We start from the raw sequence: 25,856 nt of genomic DNA, 5'->3' as shown, positions 1-25,856 counted from the left end.
AAAATAGGAAGACTCACACGAGGAGCGCATTCCGTCTGTTCTAAGGGAATCATCCATCACAATCATCCAGGTAAAGTTAGTTTTTTTTTATTTTATTTTATTGTTTAGGTCATTTTTTAGCAATGTAATTTTTGAAAAAAATAGATACCAGCATTTGCCAGGCGGGATTGGTGCCTAATACCTTCCAATCCCATAACATAATCCCTGGACCTGTAGTTTCTTTTTCGTAGATTAATGTTATTTATCTGTTTAGAATCATTCGGCTCCTAGACCGTAAAATTAGGTGGCAACTCCTAAACACAAAAAAAAAAAAAAAAAAAAAAAGAACAGATCCGCAACCTACAGACTAAGGGCATTTTCACCTCCCAATCTAACTAAGGTCTCATTTCCTGTCAACCAATCGTCTACTATTGAATGAGAACATGTCTCTTGGTTTTTGTTATACTCTACTTTGTTGTTTTTCTCTGTACTCTCTCATTTTTGGGATTTCTCTTGTACACCTTTCATTATTAATGAAAAACTCTATTTTTATTACAACTGCTACTTTGCTCTTAACTTATCTGAATAGCATAAACTTTACCTTTTCGCAATGTTTGCACAATACATTTTGCTTTACTTAAGTACTTTAGAAAAAATTTGACCTAATTTTTGAATTGCATGCACTGTAAAAATCTGATCTACTTTTTGCACTACTTGCATTGTATACTTTGCTTTACTTAAGCATTTCAGCAAAAAATCTTATCTAATTTTTGCACTGTACCACTATTTCTTCTACCTAAGATTTACTTTATGTTATTTTTACTTAGGTTGAACCTTTTTTGAAAATAGGTGAACAGTAAAATATGGCTTAGGATTTTAACCAATATAACATTTTTGCTTTGGAGTAGTTTTGGTGAGTTACTGTCCTTCAATAAGGTTCTAACTCAATGTTACAGCCATTAATGCAATACTTGATATAGCTCAATGTTATCAAGGCATAGTTTTATCATGCACACCCTTATCCTCAAAAAGGTTCTACTATAGTTCTTTGTCATTTTAGGCCTAATTGCAGTCATCCAGCTTTTTTCCTTACCACTATAGGTAGAGGAGAGCTGCGAGGATCTGTCTCTCAAATGAACCCATTTCTGTGCTTTGTTACTTAGGACCGAGTATGACCATCTAACTCTTTACTCTACCAATTAAGGCAGAGGAGAGTTGCGAAGACCTGACTTTCGAAAGAGCCCAACTCTGTGTTATGTTACTCAAGACAGAATGTGACCGTCCAACTCTTTACTCTACCAATTAAGGCAAATGAGAGCTGTGAAAACCTAACTCCTAAAAGAGCCCTATTATGTGCTTTGTCACTCAGGAAAAAATGTGACCGTCAAACTCTTCACTCTACCAATTAAGGCAAAGAAGAGTTGCGAGGACCTGACTCCTGAAAGAGCTTAACTCTATGCTCTGTCACTCAGAATAGAACATGGCCATCCAACTCTTCACTCTACCAACTAAGGCAGAGGAGAGCTACGAGGACTTGACTCTCGAAAGAGCCCAACTCAGTGTTATTCTCTCTAATGTTTGACAAAGTATGATAAACTACTTCATTGATGATAAGTCTTCTATTTTCTATCTTCACTTCTTCAATGTTAATATTTTCTCTTGTGTTCATGTCGTCTGTTAATCCAAAAAGTAATGAGTATATTTTATTCAAAGTGCATGTTTGTGATTGATTCGGGAATGGAGAAAGGTTAGTCATCGGACTAGAGCACAATATTTTTTCATGTTTCAAAATCCATATGATTGTGAGATTGTCAGGGTTCTTGCGATGTCTATTCATCATTGTGATGTAGTCGTGTTCCCCATCAATATTACATAAATCAAAAAATAATAATTTGAAGGTTATCCTTGTTTTTTTTTCGAATCATTTTGATTAATCACTTCAAAAATCTTCTTAAAATCATAAAAAATTGATTGATCTAGAACAATTTCGAATCTTCTTACAATCTCCTTTATAGATGTTTCCTCCGTTGTTATCATCTATCACTCCATTATAGTAACACAACAAATCTAAGTTTATTTCTAATTCCATATATAATCCAACTTGTAAAGGGAAACACAATTGATTACTATTCATATTGCACCTATGTCAACGTGCTGCTTAAAATTTCTCAACGTGACAAACCATTTTGTCAACTATATATTAAAAGTTTGTGATCATGTAATATATGTTTTAGTTAACAATGGACCCAAAATCCTTCCAAATTGTCAATAATGGACCCACAATTTGTTAATATAAGATGAATATAACATCAAAGGAAGACATAATTGATCAACATTCTTTGTTAATATGATGCTTAAAATATGTGAACGTAATATAATCGTTTAGTCACCAATATATTAAAAGTATGTCATCATATACTGTATGTTTAGTTAACAATGGACCCAAAATCCTTTCAAATTGTCAACAATGGATCCAATATTTTTAAATATAGGATGAATATAATGTCAAAAGGAAACACAATAAAAATACAATAAATTAATATTCATATGATAGGTCTCTCAACATATTACTTAATGGTTGTCAACATAATATACTTTCTGAATCAACTCTATATTAAACATTTGTCATTTAGTTACATATTAATCATGGGAAATGTTTAGCACCCAACCATATACCCAACAATTTGCCCAACATGTTTTGTCCTACATGAGTTAGAAGTTTTGGAATGGGTTGATTTTTGGTGAGGATGATCTTCACAGTTAGCTGTCAAATCTCACAGCTACTTTATGAGAGGGTAGTTTGGTCACTTTTGCAAAATACAATCATGTTTTCACTTAGTAACGTTTTGATAATAAACGAAAATACCAATAATTATTTGGTAAATTATCCTTTAAAAAAAATGGAACCGATGCTCCAAGATTTGAGTTGAAATGAGTAAGAATTGAACTCGAAGAATGCCTCCAAAAGGGACAAGTTATCATGCAAGTCCATTTGTGCGTTTGGTGTGTAGCTAGAGTGAGAAACTGAAAAGATTCTCTTGTTCAAAATTATAGGGGAGTAAAGAGAGAGGGAAACAAACATTTTGATCTCACATTAGGGCTGTCAATGGATCGAATTCGGATCAGATTGGGGTTGATTTGGTAGGATAAAGATTGAGACCTTCCCTAGTTTTTGTTTGCTTGCCTTCCAGTTGCGGTCTTTCTATGCTTCTTAAGTGTCTCTCTTCGAGTATAGCGCACCCCTCTTTGGTCCTTGGTATAGAGGGGTGCACGTTATTGTTTTTTTTTTTTTTTTTTTTTTGTCTTTTTTTCTTTTTTTTCACTCGGAGTTTCTCTCTAAAAAGGATCAAAAGTAATCCGATGTTCCCGTCGAAAGTTCCGATCTTCCGTAAATTGCATCTTATTTTACGCAAAGAAACTAATCTGATAAGTATGGATCAGTCTCTTTAATAGATTGAGTTTTCATTGGATCTCAATATTAAGATTCAAACCCGATCCAATAACAAACGGATCTAATAACGTTGAAAATAACTTCATATATTTAAAATATATATAATATAATTTCTAACATTTTATTGGATCAGTTCCAATAAGATATCAATGTCGGAACCTTGTCGGATCGGATGTTTATCGGAATCTAAATCGTAATTGAGACCCAAAGTTATCGGATCGGATTAGATCTGGTCTGGTCTGATCCATTAACAACCCTAAATCAGGTACACCCACCAACACATCCTAACAGAAAAGTGACATTCTAAAATGACTTCCTACGACAATGCACTCAACACTAGTTGACGTTATAGTGTGCAAAAACATAGATGTTTTCCTCAAGATACAAGGAAAAAAATCTTGATTATGTACACTCCCACATCAACATTGTGTCATACAAAGAACTTACCATCTAAACTATTTATCCTATGATAGCATGTCACTCTAAAAACGACATAGAAGACTATCTCATCAAGCATTCATAGACCCCTTGATAGATTCTAATATATATATGCTCACACTGAAAAGTAAATAAACATGCACATCGCGTCAAGATAATAAAATTTAAATATTAGTTATGGATATCTACTCGCCTACATACGCAACCAAATAGAGTCTACACTCTTGTTTAAAAATCTAAGACATCATACTTACAATGCAATTCTCAAAATTTTAAGGATTTGTTCTTTACAAAAGTCAGCTCCAGCTCTAGAAGCTAGCTTTTAGAAGAAGTAGAAACCCAGAGCTTAAAAAGCCACATCCAGTAGAAACATGTTCGTTACAGAAGCACATAAGCCAAAAATTGATGTTTATTTGACAGTTTTTTATTACTGGATTCTAATAAAATGACCAAAATACCCTTAATGTTGATAATGCACCAAAAATTAACAAAATATCTTAATAAATGTATAATTACACTAAATATAATAAATTTATATTAAAAAATTATAAAAATAATTATTTTCAATTTAAATAAATTTATAAATTTTATAATTCTATCGAAATTTCACCAACATATCCTCTTAAAAATGAACATATGATAAAGAAAATACCTACATAATACACAATCTAACATCCACATGCAAATGAAGAGTGTTTTGATGATAAAATAGTGATGATGAATTACTTTTGATTTTGATAGTAAAGATGAAAGGTATTTTGATAATTTCCTTTTTTTAAGATTAAATTTGATTGGAAATTTGATTAAAGATGAAGGGTATTTTGGTAAAGATGAAGGGTATTTTAATAATTCCTTTTTATTTTTTAAGGTAAAGTTTGATTGAAAATTTGATTAAAAATTAATGGTATTTTGGTAATTCCTTTTTGTTTTTTAAGGTTAAGTTTGGTTAGAAATCTGGTTAAAGATGAATGGTATTTTAATAATTCCCTTTTGCTTTTTAAGGTTAAATTTAGTTGAAAATTTGATTAAAGATGAAAGGTATTTTAGTAAAAATGAAGGGTGAAGGATATTTTAATAATCTCATTTCATTTTTTAAGGATAAATTTGATTGAAAATTTTATTAAAGATGAAGGATATTTTGATAATTACAATTGAGCCATTTTACATTTTTGGTTTCCCGCAAAAACCATTTGAAGAAGTCTCTCTTGGATGACTTTTTTTAGGAACTACTTTTAGGTATCAATTGAAATCCGCAAGAGTCAAAAAGGTCCAAACAAACATCATTTATCTGACTTTTTTAACTTATAAGTAGAAGAAACAAAAAAATACTAACTCCTCAAACTTAGGCCCAAATCATTTTCCATCTAAAAAATTATTCAACCTTATGCTATCTTTGAAAAGAGATAATAGTAAAGTTCTCAATCAAGTTTTGATACCCAAATTTATTTATTTTTATTTATAAAACCTTTAGAAGAAAGAAAAAAAAAATACCAAAATGACCAAAAACATGTTTTTCTCGCAGCAAAAGACAATCAGTGGCAGGTGTCAGTACCGCCGTTGCAGGGTATATTTCTTGTGGAAGAAAGTCACATCTGGTAGTGCCACCTCTAGGCTTGGTGATGACACCGGTGGGACTACTAGTACGCCTTCCAACACCAGCAAATTTCCCAACATGCAATTATTTGTCCCCTAATAAATTGTTCTTTGATTGATCTTCCAAAAATAAAATTTTATAAAAGTCCATTTTAAAAACATCAAATGTAATTCTAAACATGATTTTTGTGAAAGTATCATCTCACCCCAATAGTTTTAATAAAAAGATAGGTTTCTTCAATCGTAAACTAATATGCATAGAAATCTTTTGACTATCAAGTAGATCTAAAATCCCTACATCGAGCTAAAAAAGCTGTGAAGGATGCGAAAAGATCAAATTGAATTGAAGGTTTAACTCCATAAAGGGGTAAACAAAGGTATTTTAGGCCTAAAAGTGACGTTCACAACCATGCTTTGGATCTTGAAGATGACGTTGTCATTTAAACAGGGGTCTCACCAGATGATTTTAACTCCGGACGCAATTCAATTGGAGCTTGCACAATCCAAGCCTTCCATGAATTCTTCTACCACTTATCCTACATCAACATTCCTCTTTAAAATGTAATGTCAAATGTTTTAAGAAATAATGATCGAGGATAAGGGTTGGGTGGATGCATGATTTAATTTGATTTAACTTTTCTGGATCCAACTCAAATGAGTTAAATCTTCCAAATCAATTTAATTTCCACAAATTGAAAAATATGTGTAAGCGACAAGCCGGTGCAGTGGCCAAGGCATCCCTGCACTGGATCTAGGGACTCTTTAAAAATGATGAGCGGAAAAATGATATCCAATGCAAAATATTTATAAAAAAAATACACTCAACACTAAACCATGATATGGTAACTATCTTGATCCCCTTTAATTACTTATCCATCTTGGTTCAAGTTTCATTTACAACATACACACCACAGGACCACTCCATGAACACAATCCATAGGTATAAACCCATTAAATCCAGTTTGATCAACAAAGAACAAATGATGAGTCTAAGTTCAAAAAGGCAGAAATTAGTTCTGAAAATTCAGTTAGACAACCACAAAATAGATATAGTTCAGTGATCAAAAATAATTTGATCAGCTCTACAAAAGACTGTAAAAACAAGAAATGGGCCACCTAAATATTTGATTATAGGTAAACTAAGTACACCAATTAACGTTCTGAAATCAAGAACGAGGAGCTGCCATTTGCTGTTTCTTAACTCTGTCACCTGCTTTCACCATGCTGAATCCCAAAATCAAGTAACAACAAAGCAAGAACACATTCAGTCAAGTTTAACTAATCAACTAAAATAATGGATACCAAGCTTCTATTTTGTTAGGATTATTAGTGAAAAAGCAATTCCAGACTGCTACCAGGTGGCAGCAAATTTGTTACATAGCACTAGGCACTAGTAGGGCTGTCAATGGGCCAGGCTTGGTTTGGATTAGGGTTGAATTGGGACCAATCAGATCAAATCCAATTTAATGCATCAAATAACTATAAACACCGTATATCTAAATAAAAGAGATCATATATTTTCTTACATTATCAAATTTCTATGTGAACCCAAATCCAAAAATCTAAATTACCAGACTATAGACTGGACCAGATTGTGTGCCCAACCAGATCAATTGACAAACCTTGGCCCATGTCTCTGGTGAAAAGATGACATTTTAATAGTACATTTCCTTTTGAGGATTACCATTTGATTTAGTTCTACAGAAATGATTGCAAAGAGGGAGTATGTCTTAATGATCATGCATGTACAATCCAACCCTATGTTACCAAGTTAGTGGGTTCGCTTAGTTCGAATTCGGGTTCGTGGTTCGAGGTTCACCATTCAAAAAGGTACCCAGTTTGTAGGGGTAGTTAGAGATGATGGAATTTGAAGGTTGAAAAAGAATAGTAGGGGTAAAAAAGGTTGAAGATGGTAGGTTTTGGAAAGAAAAAAAAATTCAAGCTTTTTTTTCATTTTAGATTGAAGATGAGAGCATTAAGCTCATTTTTCATTAATCTCATCATAAAAGGGTCTACGGGGCATGCCATCTGTTTGACTGTTAAAGGGGCTATTGAATGGATATATAAAAAATTACAGTAAATTGATGTAGTTCGTTGCATTTCACAAACCCAATGCCAATTGTAACACGAATTGGTTCGATTTGAACCGGTTCATGGTTTGGCACCTCAATAACGAATTGAATAACCCCGATCCAACCCAAGAGATGCTTTAATGGGGGCACAGTCTAGAATCCAGTCACCAAGTCGACAGGTTTAAAATGGTGAGAGATAACTTCAAAAAAGGGGAGAATACACAAAATAGAGTTTATGTTTAAAATCCGGTTCTATGGTGAAATCCTAAGAACTAGGAGTAATGAAAAATCTCTACGTCAAGCGAAACAGATTAGAAACTTAATTTAGGTTTGAGATTGATGGAAATCAATCGCAAACTCTAAAATTAAGAACCAATATCGGGATCTAATGCTCAAAAAAGATAAGTACCTTTTTGTTTATTTTATTAATCAATCTTCAACAAAACGAACTCTTTGAATCTTATATAGATAACTCCTTCATAACTACTTAGAAACCTTCTATAATACTAAAAAGTAACTTTCTAATCTATCTATAATATATTACTAACCTCCTAATCCTATTAAAACTCAATTTGAACATCCAAAAGGACTTCTAATTATAACCTAAAGAATAAAAACGAATTTTAAACATAAAACAAATTAGAAGCTAACTAGGAAAAGAAACTTTCTAAAATTGAAATAGAAACCAACTAGGACTACTTAAACAACTTAAAAACTATAAACTCAATAAAAGAAAGAGTCCTAAGAAGTTGGAGTAGGCCTTGTGAACCAGTTAAAGATTGGATCAAGTTGATTCAATTGGTCAAACTTAGTTGACTCAGTCAATGTTGCTGATTTCTTTCTTTGACGCATATTAACTCGATCCTATACATTGAGATAACTGTCGGCAAGTCTATCAACATCAAGGGGGGTGCACAATAAAATATAAAATATTAAAAACTATATATAATGACATTTATTCAAAGTCTTCAATATATTTTTAGAAAAAAACACACTACTGAAAACATATATGCATGATAACATGTTGCAACAAAATTATAGATACTATGATGCTGAAAAAAGAAAATTAACCATTAACATTTTTTGAGCAAAATAACACACCTACTGAAAAATAACCATAACAAAGACATTACGATGAAATCCCACATTAAACTATATTGACAAATCACCAATCATAAATTATGTACCAAATCTCATTAAACAATAACTATGAACCAGGTGACATACAACCATAAGCCCACAAAAGTAAGCCACAGGCCCACACAAAATTGTATAAGAAAAAAAAAAAGTTAAAAAAGGGTTTAAAACATAAAAACATTTTTTTTTTCTTAGATACGCTTTTTGCTCGTTTTATTCGCTAGAGGTTCAAAATGCATTCTAATGACTTTAAAAAAATAAATAAATAAACCATTTTTTGTGACAATGGTCCATAATACATTATGAAAATGTAATAATTTTATACGATGAGGGCAATTTCGGGAGCTGACTGATGTCAAAGGTGCCCGCAGCCCGCAACTTGAATAGTTCAGGATGGAAATATGAGATGGTACACTGACTGGACAGAATGGGGTTTATACGAAAAGAGGATTATGGAACACTGCTTTAACATGAGACAATACTTGTGTCATTATCAGTCTCAGTTTGACCAAGTTCAGTATCCAAGACTGACTTGTTGACCAAGCTGATTTGCTGACTCTGCAGCAATAGGCCGAATCCACCATTACCATACGCACAGAAGGTGTGCTGGTTTCACTCAGCACTATAAACATGGCTTGCCTATGCATCAGTGAAGTTACAACCATTTAGGTAACCTTCACAACAGACCATAGCCCATGTAGCTTACCAACCAAGATACGTATAGGCAATGGAGAGGAAAAAATTGATAACACATTGAGTAAATGAGATCATTGTATTAGTATTAGCCATTAGAAGATATGGCCTAAAAATTGAACCATCCAGAAACGGCATCAAAAAGAAAAATCTATGATATAAAGCAATACCGCATTTTTTGTTGATAGACTACATAAGCATTAAAGATATGAAGCAAATAAACCTTTACCTGATATCATGTGGGCTTATGAATATCCATTGTGACCCTTGCGCCAATGCAAACTCGACAAGAGTCTCTAAGCTTATCTTTCGGCTAACCGCATCCTGAAGAACACATAGAAGCCATGCGAGACACTTAAAAGTGATCTTAGTAGCTTCACAATCCAAAAAAGAAAACAAGTTAACAACTTTTTATAAAAACCACTAACCATAAACACATCAAACTCGTCCATCGCTCGAAAGGGAGCCTCCGTCATGTCATGAAGAGCTAATGCAAAGCATAATGTAGAGAAAGAACGTTCCCCACCTAATTATCAATCACATACAAACATCTGTCACTAATCCAATGCAAAAATAAAATATCTATGATCATAAAAAATATGTTTTCAAAGCACTGAAGGGATATCAGAGTTCATATTACAAATTAAAAAAGAAAAAAACAAAGGAAAACCTGAAAGCCCTCTAGTATCACGAACAGTGTTGTTAGATGCATCTTGCGGCATCTTTACCTATGACAGAATAAATAAATACAACAAATAAGAATCATATTGAAAATTTTAAAATCATTAAGGTGACACAAAGGGGGAAATGTTATAGAAACTTGGCTCATTGAACTAAAGCCACAGTTTACTTACCTCCACTGAGAGAGTCTTCTCTTCATAACTAACCTTGGTGGACCCACTGATTCCTTTCTTCCCTAAATGTCCATTAAATCTAATTGAAAAGAATAATTTATTTCAGAAACAAGTGAAATATCTAGTTTGAGTGCAAGTAATGCGAAACACTGAACCCTAATCCAACAAAGTAATTGCAATCAGAATAGCAGACAAATTGTGCAGGCGCATAGAGTGTTCGATTGTATTAGGGCTGGAATAGCACATACTTCCAAGTCAACTGACGTTTCAAAAGAGTCGCATTCCTTTGGAATTTGGTCCACCGTAGATCTAGCGCATCCTGGCATGCCTGCAGTTAAAAGATATCATAATGACGTAAATCAGGAAATAAGAACAACAAAGAAATTATCTACTGTATATTACACATGCACACCCTTTGTGCACATGATGCTTTTTTGCCACTCTTTTCCACAAAAGCCCATTGTCTATCAAGTTATAATAATACTGTTGTTTAGGCATCATGTATCTTTCTGGATGACAGAACTGATCCTGCAGCTTTGCAACCTAAGCTCTCTTGCAGACACACACTTGGGTTGTGGAAAGAAAGTACTACCTGAACCTTCGCTCGCTCGGAGATGTTTTCTATTTGCATTGCACCCCACCAAATCACATTCTACTAGGGTGGGTAAAGGGATTACGGCTGCTCTATTGATGGTTCAGCCGGAACTCAATCTGGGTTTCGGGGACATTTCTGTATTATCTTTTGAACTCTTTTGTTAAAATGATAACCCAAGCCATACTTAAAGTAGCCTCAATTTTACAAAATTGTTGAAGTACCTAATTGTATCCATCCATATCCATCTGTTTCACCTCTTAAAAGTAGGGTTTTTTCCAGTAAGTCTAGACTTAGTAACTTAGTAAGATTTCAAATCTTACTAAGGGTCGTTGAGCTAGCCTTGTGGCATCTAAAAACATGATCCAATGCTATGGAGATGTAGAGGACAAAGTTCTATGAACTTTAAGAAAACAATCTAAAAAGGATTATTTTTCAGTGTTAAATTTTAATTTTAAATTTTAATTTTAAATTTGGGAATTCAGTAGCCATCCATTTTCAAAACCTTGGATCAAGCCAAATTTTTTTTTTTTCTGTGGATATAAGATTTACCATGAAATCAAGAGGGCGGTGCTGTTCAATTGCCAATTTGGTAATCCATTTGAAGCAATGACCCTTAAGTTAGTAAGGAAAGTGTATCTTGTTCTTATTACTGGTTTTTCAAAAATGTTGAAAATAGTATTGTTCGAAGAAAATTCTCGCAAAGAACTTCACAACAATATCCATTATCAAATATTTTCTAAAATATAAATAATACAGTTATTTTAGCTACCAATCAGCTTTTTAATGAATTTTTTTATTACTTTAGTCTAAGCAAATTGTCTTAGTACTCAGAAAAACTAAGTTGGTAATAAATAAAACCAATGCCATCGCTAACCAACACATGCATCAAGCATTGTCCCTTAACAGATGGTTAGAACCACTGGCATGCGGAAGTAACAAAGAATTGACCAAATAAAGAACACTATTAATACACCATTTTTTATGGGTATAAGGGTGAAGGTGGGTTCCAATCCCAGATATGTGGTATTACCACTCGCGTACTTTACCATTTTACCAAGTAGATACCATTTTTTTTTCCAATACAAGTTCTTATTGAAAGGAAAACACAAAGATATAAATTCTAGATAAAGGGTAGAAAATCCTCATCAAAGCAATTTGTTCTACTTTATGCCAAACAGCTATTAAAACTAGGACATGGAAGTTGACAGATGTTGGTTGTCAAAATGTACCAAAGTGGATGCATCCAACCCAACACACATCCTAACATATAAGGCCGTGTCATGCTTTATTTGACTGATTTTTTCAGGAAATATTGATTTCCATTAGAGGACTGATGTGATTCTTCCTCCATGTACAAAATTAGTAAGTTGTTAACATAGTCTACTTATATTTTTATGTTGTGGGATGGTTATACAGCACATGAAAAATGTTCCTATAGAAGCCCATGGGCCTAACTCATCCTCACAAAACCAGTTTGTGAGGTGAGGATTGCCCTAGGTTTATATATAGCCCAAGGTCTTGATACCTAGGCGATGTGGGACTATCGCTCACACTCCTCATGTAACGTGTCTCCTACATCCCTTTAGTTACCCACTCTGATACCATGTTGGGAACCACTCTACCAAAAACCAATTGGTGGGAAGTGAGAGTGATAGTCCCACATCGCCTAGGTATCAAGACCTTGGGCTATATATAAACCTGGGGCAATCCTCACCTTACAAGCTGGTTTTGTGAGGATGAGTTAGGCCCATGGGCTTCTACATGGTATCAAAGCAGCACGGTCCGTACAAGTCACAGGAAAGGTATTAAATTTCGATTCAGTCTATATTTCGGTCAGCCTAGAAATGGAAATATTTTGATCAGTGTGGAAATAATTACATTTTCATGGAAATAATGAAAATATTATAAAAATGTCTAAAAAATCTTGTCCAAATGTTAGGATCTGATAAATGATGCATAGCAACATAGCAATGGAGCAGCAACAAATTACAAATTTACAATCACTCTATTACTAGAGTGAAAGGCCCACTTATCCCTTGAATCCCACTTCTAAATAGAAAATGATCCCAAATTACTTCTTAAATTGATTACAATGATAAGACCCATTGATTCCAATCTTACTAAAGAGTTGTGGGCCCATGTAGAATGACATGTCGACAAAATAACATCTCTACCCCATAGATCTGATTTAAAATTAAAATAAAAATATTTTGTTGGCTTCATCAAAAGCTTTGAAAATAGACAGCCACAAAATTTCCAAATTTAATATTTAAAACTTTGAATTAACTTATATTTTAAAATTTTTACTGTTTGAATGACATAGATGGGTGGTCAGCATGAAAAGAAGTGTTCTTAATGAAGAAAACAAAAATAAATGAACTCATTCAAAAAAAAAAGTATCAGCTTTCTCCAAGCAAAGCTTAGAGTTGGATAGTTATCCAACTCCATGCTTTACATTAACAAATTTCATTTAGTAAAGATTTGGGAGAGTTCTAGACTCTTCGTCTCTCTCTCTCTTTCCCATTCTTTCATCCAAGCCAAAGCCAATGCATGTGAATCGACAATCTCCCACAGAAGAAAATGCGATTGGAGTGACTCTCTCTATCTCTCTCTCTCTCTCTCTCTCTCTCTCTCTCTCGATAGAGGTATTAGGGGTTTTTTTTTCCTTCTAATTTTGATTTAAAGAAATGGAACCTCTAGATTCTTGAAATTTTACCGAAACAACCAATGATTTCGACCCAAATATTGGCAAATAGACATTGTAACATATTTCATGTCAATAGCTCTCGAAACCAACATATTTCGACCGAAATATATCAATTTTTAATACCTTGATCACAGGTTCAAATCTTCTCGAAAGAATTTTCCACCCTTATGGGTGAGGGAGAGTGTTGAGTGTTGTGTTATCCGCCTCTGCTCCCAAGTGTCACAAGCTCACATATTGTACCCCAGTTCGACCCATAACATTCTTATATACATAGTTGTGCCTTCTCCTAACACCAATTGGTTAGGTATAGTGGTTGCAACAGTTACTTTTTAAACATATTTCTCTCATTTTATATGATGAAGATAGGCTTGCCAACACTTATCTCAATGCATATGATTGAGTTAAAATACATCAAAGAAAGAAATCAGAAACATTGATCGAGTCAACTCGGTTTGACCGAATCAACTCGATCCAATCTTTGACAGGTCCTCATTGAGTTTCTATTTTTTAAGTTGCTTAAGTAGTCCTAGTTAGTTTCTATTTCAATTTTAAAAAGCTTCTCTTAACTAGTTAGTTTCTAATTTTTTTATGTTTCTATTCTCTTCTAAAATTTGTTTTTATTCTTTAGGTTATAATTAGAAGTCCTTTTAGATGTCCAAATTGAATTCTAATAGGATTAGAAGGTTAGCAATATGTTATAGATAGATTAGGAAGTTACTTTTTAGTATTTTAAAAGGTTTCTAAGTTGTTATGAAGGAGTTATCTATATATGGAGCTCTAATAAACGAATTCAGCAGGTACGTAGATGTAGATATGAGTAGGACTAATCACCTAGGGCTAGATGTGAGTGATCAACAACCTAGGGCTAATCACCTATCCCAACACACACACGGTGTCATAAGTTATACTAGCATATCATGAAGAGACAATGATAAACAAAGGCAAACAAAATGGAAATAAATCTTGTTAAACATAAGGAACAAAAATCTAATTTAATCAAACAAAGCTATGAGACGCGATTTTTGGTGGTTTGACAAACTTGCCTACATTCACTCCAAGAGCACCGTATCCTAGGGCCTTGATATTCCACTATTTGAGGTTTCTGGTTTACCTCAAATTCTCATACACAATCAATCAAACCTGCAAAGGCTCCCCCTATCAATCTCTTGGTTTTATACTTGGATAGATTCTCTGACAGAAATACGATCATGCACTGAGACCATGTTGAATTCTAAGGTTGTAACCAATAGACAATGATTTAGAGAAAAGAAGATTCATAGGAAGAAGAAAATACGATAGAACAGGAGATGAACTAACGTAGTTCAGTCTCCCATCACATTATATTTACATTGAATGCGTTAGAAACCCTAATTACAACCCATGTGTGCCCAGAGGACGAAAGACAACTAAATAAAAGAAAGAAGTCCGACAAAGAAAATAATGTTTGAATGATTGGAGCTCATATCTGATCGATTGAAATAACATATTTGATTGATAGAAATTAATACCCGATTGATAGGATATTGATTCCAACACATAAGGCATGAGGCATCAGACTTTTTCAAGCCTCAGTTGGATGAGCCATATGCCTCACAAGCATTTACGCTTTTTTAATAAGTAGCAGTGTGTTATAAGGACCCCCACCTCGAGGCATAAGCCTCGAATTCCAAACACTGAAGCAGCGGTATTTTACTTTCTATAAATCTGCAAAAGTTAGTTTTATCTGATCTAGTGATACAGCTCCAAGTTATGCTCTCTCTCATGTTACAGTAATTTCTTCAAAATTTTAATAACTGTGTAATAAGGTAGATTTCATAAAATAACATAGATTGTGCCTATAAAATGCGATAAGAGCATAATATCTACCCAACCAGGTGAACACAAAAACATCCATAAAATACCGGCATACAAACATATGCACAAGGAAATACAAGCAAATTTCAATAGTTTGGTGAATGGTGAACGCCCAATTAACGATATTTATTATGGCATGCCACAAATTAAAAGGCATTACCGACCAGATATACAAAAGAAATTTCAAAAAAAAAATAATAATTAGTGGATGAATCCATGCTGGAAGATTTTTCTTCTTTCTGATGCGCATTATATGAATGTTAACTTTTGGCTACAGGTTGATCTTGTGCTTGTTTAGAAGATTCGAGGAATGACCATCTGTAAAGATGTTGCAAAATTTGCCATTTCAAACCTTGAAATAGGTTTGAAATTCATGTAAGGATGAGCTAAAGTTGATATACGATATTTCATCTTTATTTCTTTAACAAGTTTATAAATTAATTACGGCTGTACTCTGTAATATGAAAAATGGTGTTTGGGTTATAAGAGTAGGAACTTTCTCCTCTCGCTCTATTTCATGATGGATACATGGGTGTTCTTAGTCATACAAATAATATCATTAAACAACTAAATAAAATAGATAAGAGTATGCATTTCGATCATCAACAATGCCAGCATTTGAGCCAAAAAAGAACTGGAGCTTACCTTCAACTTCTCACGGAAAGCTCCATAAGTTTTCTGTTTTCTTGAAATTTTCCGCTCCTTTTTATCCAACAATGCTCGGAGATCATCAATAGATTCAGCATATCTACCAATGAAGGTCCTCAAATGAACTTGATACTTTCAAGTACTCCAAATAATGCTGATGAAAGACATACCATGCCCATCATACTTACCTCTGATTCTCCTGCTGAAGCCTCTGATTGAGTCTACTTAACTGGGCACTGAGTTGCTCAGGAGTACTTCCTGCACAGCCTCCTAAATCTTCAATTTCACTCTCAGGACAAATAATAGATGCCTTGTTGCAACTCTCCTACAGTTTAACCAAATGTAAAACAAAAAAAACAAATCAATGGACAAAGAAACAATTAGATGGAGGAGCTATAACTAAAAACATCATCAAATATTAAATAAATTACAATTTCACTTGGTGACTGAGACACATGCAATACATGTTACTTTTGAAAATAATTTTCCATCAACGACTTGCCTGAGCAGGACAACTACCTTTTTTCAACAGAGTTAATTAGAATAAACATAGAAACGACTTAGCATTAAACAAGAGAGGAACAGCTATACTTTCAGCAACATGAATTACAGAGGTGCAAAGAAAGTTGAAATTTGACCACCTCATACTGGAAGAACTGAATAATCCAATTCTATTTATGCACTGAATGAGTATGGTATTTATAATGAGATTCAAGACTACATTGCATTAATAAGGATATGGTGCACTTTTGCTATTTTTATTAGTCAAATATCTAACATCCCTATATCTCCTATGGATGAGGACCACCGAATTTTGACTAAGAGCCGTAATGGAGTATTCACGGTCAAATCTTGTAATGGAGTATTTTCTCAGTCAAATTGTTTAATGGAATATTCTGAAGTCAAAACTTTTTAGTAAAAATTCAGTAATATTTAGATAAGCAGTTATTTTTTCTTCACAGAAAAAATAAATAAATAAATAAAGATATTAACAGAATATGTAATAGAATATCTAATGATTTGTAACTAACGTCAATAGAGGAGAGAATACATATATTTAATGTTATATTTGCTACATGGACAAGTTAAATTGGAAAAGAAAGATGTTAATTAATATTTTGCAAGGAAAAACCATAAAAATAATGGAGAGCAAAAGCTAAAGGATGGTTGAAATTGGCAAAACACATGAAGTATGGAATAAAGTATAAAAGTGACCACAAAAATAGAACCTGTAAATTTAAACAACATCAAATAAATCCTAGCAGAAATATGCAAGAGTTATATCCAAATGCCTCGACTTGAATGCTAAATATATGGTGTATACACATAATACAAAGTGACATACTTGACGATTGAGTTGAAGCTCCTGATATAGTGCCTCTGCCTCTTTGATATCAGGAAGAACCTTATTTTGCATGATACCTTCATAATGAGACTTCTCCTGAGACCAAAAAGTTTTAGGATATTAATAAAAAGCATAAAAAAAATTAAACAAATTAAAATTACATAGCAGCAAGAAATACCATTTCTGCCAAATGGAGTTTGTCTTCAATAATCGATAGGTTACGTTCTGCTTCTTCAAAGGCTTCAAGATCCGCTTTTGCAGATTCTACATATTCCATCAAGAACACAATAGTTGTATGGCTGAGAAACCTTTTAATGAACAAAAAAGAAATGAAGATGGAAATTATGAAAAAAAGTATGAAAGAAACCTTTGCTGGCATACCACATAGATTCTCAAACTCTAGTCTTAAATCATTGGCTTTTACTTCCACCTCAGCCATCCTCACTTGGAACTTTTCTAAGGACAATTCCTGTTCTTCTATTTCAGCATGAACTTTCTAGATGATGCTCTCACATGAATGATAATGATATAATACAATCAGCATTCACACATCAAAAATGAAACTTAAGAGACAGTACTGGTACTCAGATACAAACCGAAATATCCTCATGAATCTCATCAACATTGGATGTGAGAAGCGAACTAGTCTCAGTAGTATACGACTTCTTCACATCTAGCATTGTTAATTGCTTAGTCTTCAACTCCCTCTCAGTGTCCTCACGCCGCCTCTGGGGAAAAAACAAAGGCAACAGAAAAAGGCATTAGATGATGAAAAGTAGATGTCAGTGGAAGCAATATAAATTGTATGATCTACTTACTTACAACTTCCACCCTTTTATTCATCAACCCAATTTCTTCTTCGGGTATGTTTGATTGCGTGGAAAGTGACTTTCCATGGAACTTGAAATCCATGGAAAAATGGTAGTGGAAAATGGGTAGGGTTTGAAAATCGAATTCCATTGTTTGATTTCATCTAGACAAAACCATGGGGGGAAAATCTGAGGGAGAGAGAAGGGAGGAGGAGGGAGGTGGCTAGCAATGGAAACGAAGAGGGTGAATGTGATGGTGGGGAAGAAGATATGAGGTTAGGATTTTGATTTGGGATGGAAATTAGAGGTGGATTACACTTTCCAATGGGTATAGATGGGAAAATGAAATCCAAACTTTGCTGATTTTTTTTTAAGAGGGTGAAAAACCATTTTCCATCACAAAAACCAATCGAACATATGGAAAATGGTTTTCCACCCTATTTTCCATGTGCAACCAATCATACCCTTATGGTCTCTTCCTTTCAAACATCAACTGTTCCGAACTCAAAATTTCATGTTTTTAAGGGTTTTTTCTAATAAGGATTCAACCAAACAAGGATTCAACCAAACAAGCCCAACTCCAAAAGAAAAGAAGATCTAGAAGAGCGCCTTCAAAATTTGAAGACAACCTGCTCTCTAATGACTGCTACAAAAATGTTAAGAAAAAAAAAGACCACCAAAACAGGAAAAAAAAAATTACACATGCACTATGGAATCCCACCTAAATACAAAACCCACAAAGAATACCCCTTTGAATTCTGGGTGCAATGTAAACAAGAAAAACAAGCCAACGGCCAAAATGATGTAACGAATGCTTTCCTCCATCCTTTCAAAGGTCAACTGCTTCTTACTTTCCAAAGGCTCCAACATATTGGAAAAGGTAATTTACTCTAAAGAATATTGCCTCTAGAACTAAAAGCATTACCAAACCAACCGATAAACAGTGATGACAACAGCTAGGGAAGACTCCAATGTATCTAGAAGGGACAAGAAATGGGACCAAGTTGTGCAAGACTCTTTATAATTAATCAAGGTGATCAACTTTTTCCCCACTTGCTTTGCACATGACATAAAGGTAAACAATAATTTGTCTATGAGCTATTAGATGATCAACCACCAAAATTTTATCTTACACAATTGACAAGGAAAAAAAGGTCATTCTAGATGGGATTTAGAACTGTAATGAATGAACTGGAGAAAGAAGCAATTGGAGAGAATTTTGATAACACCACTATACGTCACAGAAGAATCTAACCACGAAGAGTTCATCCCAATTCCCAACTCTTTTTCCATACTTAAGAGTACTCACGACAAGGAGACTTGGAATAGCTTCCTAAGGGAACCCACTTTTCAATCATTCAATTTCTTCCAAGACCCAAGTTCCAAGAGAAGACATCAACTAACCAAGAAACTATGAACTTATTAGTTCTTTTTGCTCGAAAGGGAAGAAAAGTTAGCAAACTGGATCTTCAATAAAATCCTCAACCAAAGGTCATCCTAAAACCTGACTTTACACTCTTTCCCAATTTCAAATCTAATGCCTTTCCTACATTCTTTCTCCCTATTAGATACCTCCCCAGACTCAGTAACATACAAGAATAACCTTACAACTTTCACATCCAAAATCGATATACACAACCGTTTTTCGGATAACTTTTCACCAAAGAACTGCCTACTCACAGGATGACTTTGGGGCAAACGCTTACTTCCCCCTCTCACAGGATGATGTTTATGAGATTTTTCTTTATCATTCCACGTGAACTTATTACTAATCATTCACTACCACAGGCCATGGATGCTGCCATAGAAAATAAGGACATGAAAAACATAGGGTCATTAGAAAAAATACTTTTTATATGAGTCATCTTTCATCTTTTAGAAAGAAATCCCATCTTTCAACAAGAATATGCACCCTTTATATGCCCTTTCCCAAATAGCCTCATATTTATAACTATTGGAAACAATCTAGTTATTATTTTAGCTCTAGTTGTTACTTTTTATTTAGCTTTTATTTATTTCTGGTTTGTAAGGGCACTTTGGTCTTTCTACCCTTTTACTAATATAAATTCCTGCCTAGCTCTCACATAGAGACTTGACAATTATTCTTCTACAATTCTTCTTGGTATCAGAGCCTAAGAGGATCCATCGACAACCCCCGTTGGGATTTCTCCTTCGTTTTTGGGCCTCTTGGAGCTTCGTCATTGCCACCTCCATCTCTTCTCTCTTTTCTTCTCCTCCCATCCACCCCTTCAAACCCTTGCGACAAAAACCCTAGCAGAAGTCTTCGTTGGAGGCTCACCCCTTTGGGGGTTTTTCCTTTTCTTTATTTTTTGCTCCCAATCGCATGTTGTGATAATACCTTTTCCATGCGATAGTGTTGGACTGTGCTGCTGCTGGCTGGGATGTGTTGCTGGCTGCAATAAGGTGTTGCGATAAGGGCTGCTAGCTGGGTTGTGTTGCTGGCTGCAATAAGGTGTTGCGATAAGGGTTGTGTTGCCCTCCTCTGTACTGCTGACTGTTGTCTGTGATCTAGGTTGTTGTGTTGCAAGCTACGATAGTACTGCTGATATGCAGAGGTTCCACCTCTTTTACTTTGTTTTTGCGACAAGGATAGTGTTGCGATAGGGTCGCTGATCCATACTACTGGCTGTTTTGACTAGACTACAATTGGATTTGGTTGTTTTGCCTAAGCAGCAATAAGGCTACAAATTGTTGCGACAGTGCGTGTGGCTGCTGGCTGCAGTTTTTTTTTTTTTTTGCTATTTGGACTGCAGTGGAGACCTGCTACAGCAGCAGGATTGTTGTTTGACTGTGATAAGGCTACAAATTGTTGCGACAGTGCATGTGGCTGCTGGCTGCTGTTTTTTTTTTTTTTTTTTGCTATTTGGATTGCTGTGGAGACCTGCTACAGCAGCAGGATTGTTGTTTGACTGTGATAAGGCTACAAATTGTTGCGACAGTGTGTGTGGCTGCTGGCTGCAGTTTTTTTTTTTTTTTTTTTTTTTGCTATTTGGACTGTTGTGGAGACCTGCAACAGCAGCAGGATTGTTGTTTGATTGTGTGGACTACTTGCAATAGGTCCATTGGATCTTGTGACGGGTTGAAACAACAGTAGGACTGCTTGTGAGGGCTTGTGAGACTTTGCAACAGACTTGTTGATCTGCGACAGTAGTAGATTTGCTGTATATTCCTGTTTAGACTACTAAGAGACTTGCAACAGTGCTGCTGCCCCTTCTACCTGTGGTTTCTTCTACCTTGGATTAATACTACAGGATATCTCCCTTCGATCCAAAGTTTTACTGTTTTTTAGTGCGCTATGAGGAAAAATCACGAAACCAAGGATTCCAACACAACTCTTGGGGCAAATTCATTAGTTCAGCGTATAACTAATGCCCTTCTAGATGGTCAGAATTTTCAGTCCTGGTCTTGGTCTATGCGACTTTATTTGGGTAGTAGAGGTAAATCTGGATGGCTTTTGGGAACCGTTACTAAACCACCTCTCACTGATCCCAAATTTGAACAATAGAAAATCGATAACTGCACTATTCTTGGATGGCTATTCAATTCAATGGAGCAACGGATCTATACACTGTTTATGTATCACGAAATTGTTTCGTCTTTGTGATTAGTCCTCACTCAGAAATATACTCACGCTAGGAATGACTTGAGGAGTTATGAGCTTTACCGAGACATTGCACAAGCTACCCAAGGAGCATAGAGTGTAGCTGATTATTTTGGATTCCTCCAGACCCGTTGGGAAGAGCTCTCTCATTATGAGTCTATGGCTGAGCTATCTACAAAAGCAGCCGGACTTGTTGTTAAGAGGACTGCTCGACAGCAGATATATCAGTTTCTCATGGGTTTACATCTTGAGTTTGAAGCACTTCGGACTCAAATCCTTAATACCACTCATTTACCTTTTTTATTTGAGATAGTTGCGACCATTGACGGTTATGAGCGTCATTGTTGTATTGTTCCATCTCAAATTCAGGCACTTGGTATTCTCTGCTCCCTCTACAGCATGGTATGCTTCACCAATTGACTTGTCCTTATACTCTTGAGCAGAACGGGGTGGCAGAACGTAAGAATCGCCATCTCATGAATATTGTTCGATGTCTTCTCCGAGGAATGCATGTTCCTAAGATATATTGGAATATGGCAGTCCTCACTGCGGCTTATCTTATTAACCGCATCCCTAGTTGTACCTTAGAGGGACAAGTGCCTCTTTATGTCTTTCAACCTGATAGTATATTTTTTTCCCATTACACCTCGAGTATTTGGATGCACATGTTTTGTTCAAGACAGGACACCCAATCGTACCAAATTGGATGACAAACCATTCGATGCATTTTCTTGAATTACTCCTCTATATCCAAAGGGTATCTATGTTATGATCCAATTTATCACCGTGTCATACACTTTCTTGATGTTACTTTCTTTGAAAATCTTTCATACTTTTATGCCACATCAACTTTGCAGGATTCGTCTCCTATAGTGTTGTCATCTCCCATTTTTCCTCCATCTTCGCCAACGATTAAGGTATACTCTCGTCGCCCTCACTCCCCTACACCCTTGCCAACCTCTTCCTTGGATTCAGGTATCTCATCTCCTACCTCCACACATATACCTGTTATTATCCCTTCTATTTCTGATTCTCACTTACCTATTACCTTTCGCAAACGTAAGCAGTAGTGTGTTACTGATCATCTTATTGCTCAGATTGTTTCCTATCAGGATCTCTCTTCTACTTATCAAACCTACCTTATAGCCACTGATTCTATTCGAGTCCCTCAATCTGTATCAAAGGCTTTGCAAGACCTTCAGTGGACTAAAGTTATGACTACTAAGATGGATGCTTTGCAACAAAATAATACTTGGGAGCTTGTCACTCTCTCATCTGGAGCACAGACTGTTGGTTGTAAATGGGTCTTCACAGTGAAATACATTGTCGATGATACTGTTGATCGGTATAAGGCATGCCTAATTGTTAAAGGGTTTACACAGACTCCAGGGAAAGATTTTGGTGCCACGTTTGCTCCTGTCGCCAAACCCTCCACTGTTAGACTTCTTGTCTCTCTAGCTGCGTGTAACTCCTGGCCATTTCACCAACTTGATGTGAAGAATACCTTTTTGAATGATTTGACTGAGGTTATTTATATGGACCCTCCTCCAGGTTTCGTCTTCAGGGAGAGTATTCTGGGAAGATATGTGGTCTTCTTAAATCTCTGCATGGCCTGAAACAGCCCCCGCGAACCTGGTTTCAACGGTTTTCTAAGGTTATTTTATCTATAGAGTTTTCTAGATGTTACTCAGATCATACTTGCTTTTATCGTCAAGGTGTAGATAGTCATTGCACCATTGTTTTGGTCTATGTGGATAACATTATTGTGACTAGAGATGATGCACAGTGGATTGACAAAGTTAAGAATTTAGGTCCATTCAAGTACTTCTTAGGGATAAAAGTGACTCGTTCTCGTCGAGGTATTTCGTTCTCTCAACTTAAATACACATTGGATCTTCTTCAAGACACTGGGATGCTTGGTTGTCGTCCTGTTTCCTCACCTATGGATCAGAATCATCATCTTAATACTGACTCTGGTGATTTTTTATCAGACCATTCATCTTATCAGAGACTTGTAGGTCGTTTGATTTATCTAACTAATACTAGACCGGACTTGTCCTATGCGGTTAGTGTGGTCAGTCAGTTCATGAATACTCAGCATGCTTCTCACCTTGATGCCGTTTATCATATCCTTTGCTACCTAAAGTCGCGTCCTGATCTTGGACTTTTCTACTCTTCCATTGCTCAGCCACATTTGTCTTATTTTACAGATGCTGATTATACTAATTCTCTCACAGATAGGAGATCTACCTCTGATTTCTGTATTTTTTATGGTGATAATCTTATTTCTTGGAAAAGTAAGAAACAGAATGTGATTTCTCACACTTCCGTTGAAGTTGACTATCGTGTTATGGCTCTTGGCACATGTGAGCTAATTTGGCTTCGTTCTTTGCTAGAAGAGTTGGGATTTCCTGTCTTAGGTTCTTTTACTTTGTTCTGTGACAACAAACAACAAGTCTACTATTATGTTGGCTTCTGACTCAGTCTTTCATGAAAAAACTAAGCATGTTGAGGTTGATATTCACTTTCTTAGGGAGAAAGTTCGATCTGGTGATCTTCAGACAGTCTTCATACCTTCTTCATATCAGCTTGCCGACATGCTTACGAAGTTTATTGGTCCGTCTATCACTAATTCTCATCTTGTCAAGTTGAGTTTAGTTGATATATTTGCACTAGCTTAAGGGGGAGTATTGGAAATAATCTAGTTATTACTTTAACTCTAGTTACTTTTTATTTAGCTTTTATTTATTTCTCGTTTGTAAGGGCACTTTGGTCTTTTTACCTTTTTACTAATATAAATTCCTGCCAAGCTCTCATATAGAGACTTGACAATTATTCTTTTACAATTCTTCTATAACAAGTTCCCAAAGGAGGACAAAAGTATGAGGTAGGACGAGAACCATCTTACATCCCATAATTTGATAAAACCCTACAATCTGTAAGGGGTTTGACACCAAACACCTTATTCTTCATCAAGTTGACCATCAGTATCTCCTTCTTTCTCTTTGAGTAAAGCTCAAAATGATAATCCACGATCCCTTCTTTTTTGTTTTGAGACTAGGATCTCATTGGGATGCCATCCCCTTCTTTCTTTCATTTATGCTGGAACCGTTGAATTCATTAGACATTAGATACGGATTCCTATATCGAAAAAGTGGCTCTGTCTCCTCCTATTTGATTTCTTGTCTATCTTCTCTCTATCGGAGTACCTGTATTTGGTCGAATCAGAGATGATTCTATCATTGATGTATCCGCAATTCAATATGGATGGATATATACCACATATATATGCCTCTCTTCCTCTCATTTTTCCGCGCGATTTGGAATACTCGAACGGTCGATTCTTTTTTTTTTGTCTTATCCCCTACCTTTCGGGCTAACCCGCTATAATTAGAATTCAATTGAACTTTTTTTTTTTTTTTTTGCTTCAAACTTATTTCTTACATCTTTAACAACATTGAATTCTGATTCCTTCCCATCAAGCACTTTGATTTCCTTTAGAATCACTTTTTTAAATACCACAACACATATTGACATCAAACAATATAAAATCTGCAGATTACCCTTGTGGGAACAGGTATACACACAATCCTACCAAAAAATTGAAGGAAACAGAAAATACAGACAAAGCAATAAAATAATTGCAGTAACAGAAAGGAAATTGACAAAAATGATAGCCATTTCAAGTCATACATTAAGACAGTAAGATGACAACATAGATTATTACCTTTATACTTTGGTGTTTCCGTTGAAGATCCTGAAGACATTCCTCTGCATCCCTTTTTCTCCCTCGGCCTTGTCGAGCTAGCTCCTGCATATTTGAGGCATCTTTCTCACATATCTTAATTTGATCATCAAATGAGCGGCATAGTCGAGCAGCTCTTATCTTCTTATTTGGAGGGAGAGTGGTCTCAACTGAGCCACGACAGAACCTACAAAGGCATCAATGATAAATTATCTATTGAGGGAAAAACACGTAAGTTTAGTTTGAAAGATTGGCATAAGCAGATGCACTAACTCACAAAAATAAACAAAGAGAAAATAAACATAGATCAACCA

At 35.1% G+C, this 25,856-nt stretch overlaps 1 protein-coding gene across 1 annotated transcript in view; it reads right to left on the bottom strand.

The window, feature by feature from the left end:
* Positions 1-6,301: 6,301 nt before the first annotated feature.
* The window catches only part of LOC147391231 (structural maintenance of chromosomes protein 6B-like), a 68,517-nt gene continuing 48,962 nt past the window's right edge, over positions 6,302-25,856 (bottom strand). Inside the window, exons 16-28 of the mRNA XM_086457986.1 lie at positions 25,525-25,729; positions 17,963-18,094; positions 17,748-17,862; positions 17,545-17,630; positions 17,367-17,462; positions 16,210-16,346; positions 16,019-16,121; positions 10,466-10,545; positions 10,218-10,296; positions 10,034-10,091; positions 9,792-9,889; positions 9,593-9,687; positions 6,302-6,685 (exon numbers count right to left, since the gene is read on the bottom strand). Of these exons, the coding sequence (XP_086314112.1) occupies positions 6,628-6,685; positions 9,593-9,687; positions 9,792-9,889; positions 10,034-10,091; positions 10,218-10,296; positions 10,466-10,545; positions 16,019-16,121; positions 16,210-16,346; positions 17,367-17,462; positions 17,545-17,630; positions 17,748-17,862; positions 17,963-18,094; positions 25,525-25,729 (1,342 nt within the window). The 3' untranslated portion in view covers positions 6,302-6,627. The remainder of the gene's footprint in view (positions 6,686-9,592; positions 9,688-9,791; positions 9,890-10,033; positions 10,092-10,217; positions 10,297-10,465; positions 10,546-16,018; positions 16,122-16,209; positions 16,347-17,366; positions 17,463-17,544; positions 17,631-17,747; positions 17,863-17,962; positions 18,095-25,524; positions 25,730-25,856) is intronic.

The sequence above is a fragment of the Akebia trifoliata genome, chromosome 11 (assembly GCF_017979445.1).
Source record: "Akebia trifoliata isolate Shusen 1 chromosome 11, ASM1797944v1, whole genome shotgun sequence".
Classification (NCBI taxonomy): Eukaryota; Viridiplantae; Streptophyta; class Magnoliopsida; order Ranunculales; family Lardizabalaceae; genus Akebia; species Akebia trifoliata.
This window is presented reverse-complemented; position numbering and strand designations above follow the sequence as displayed.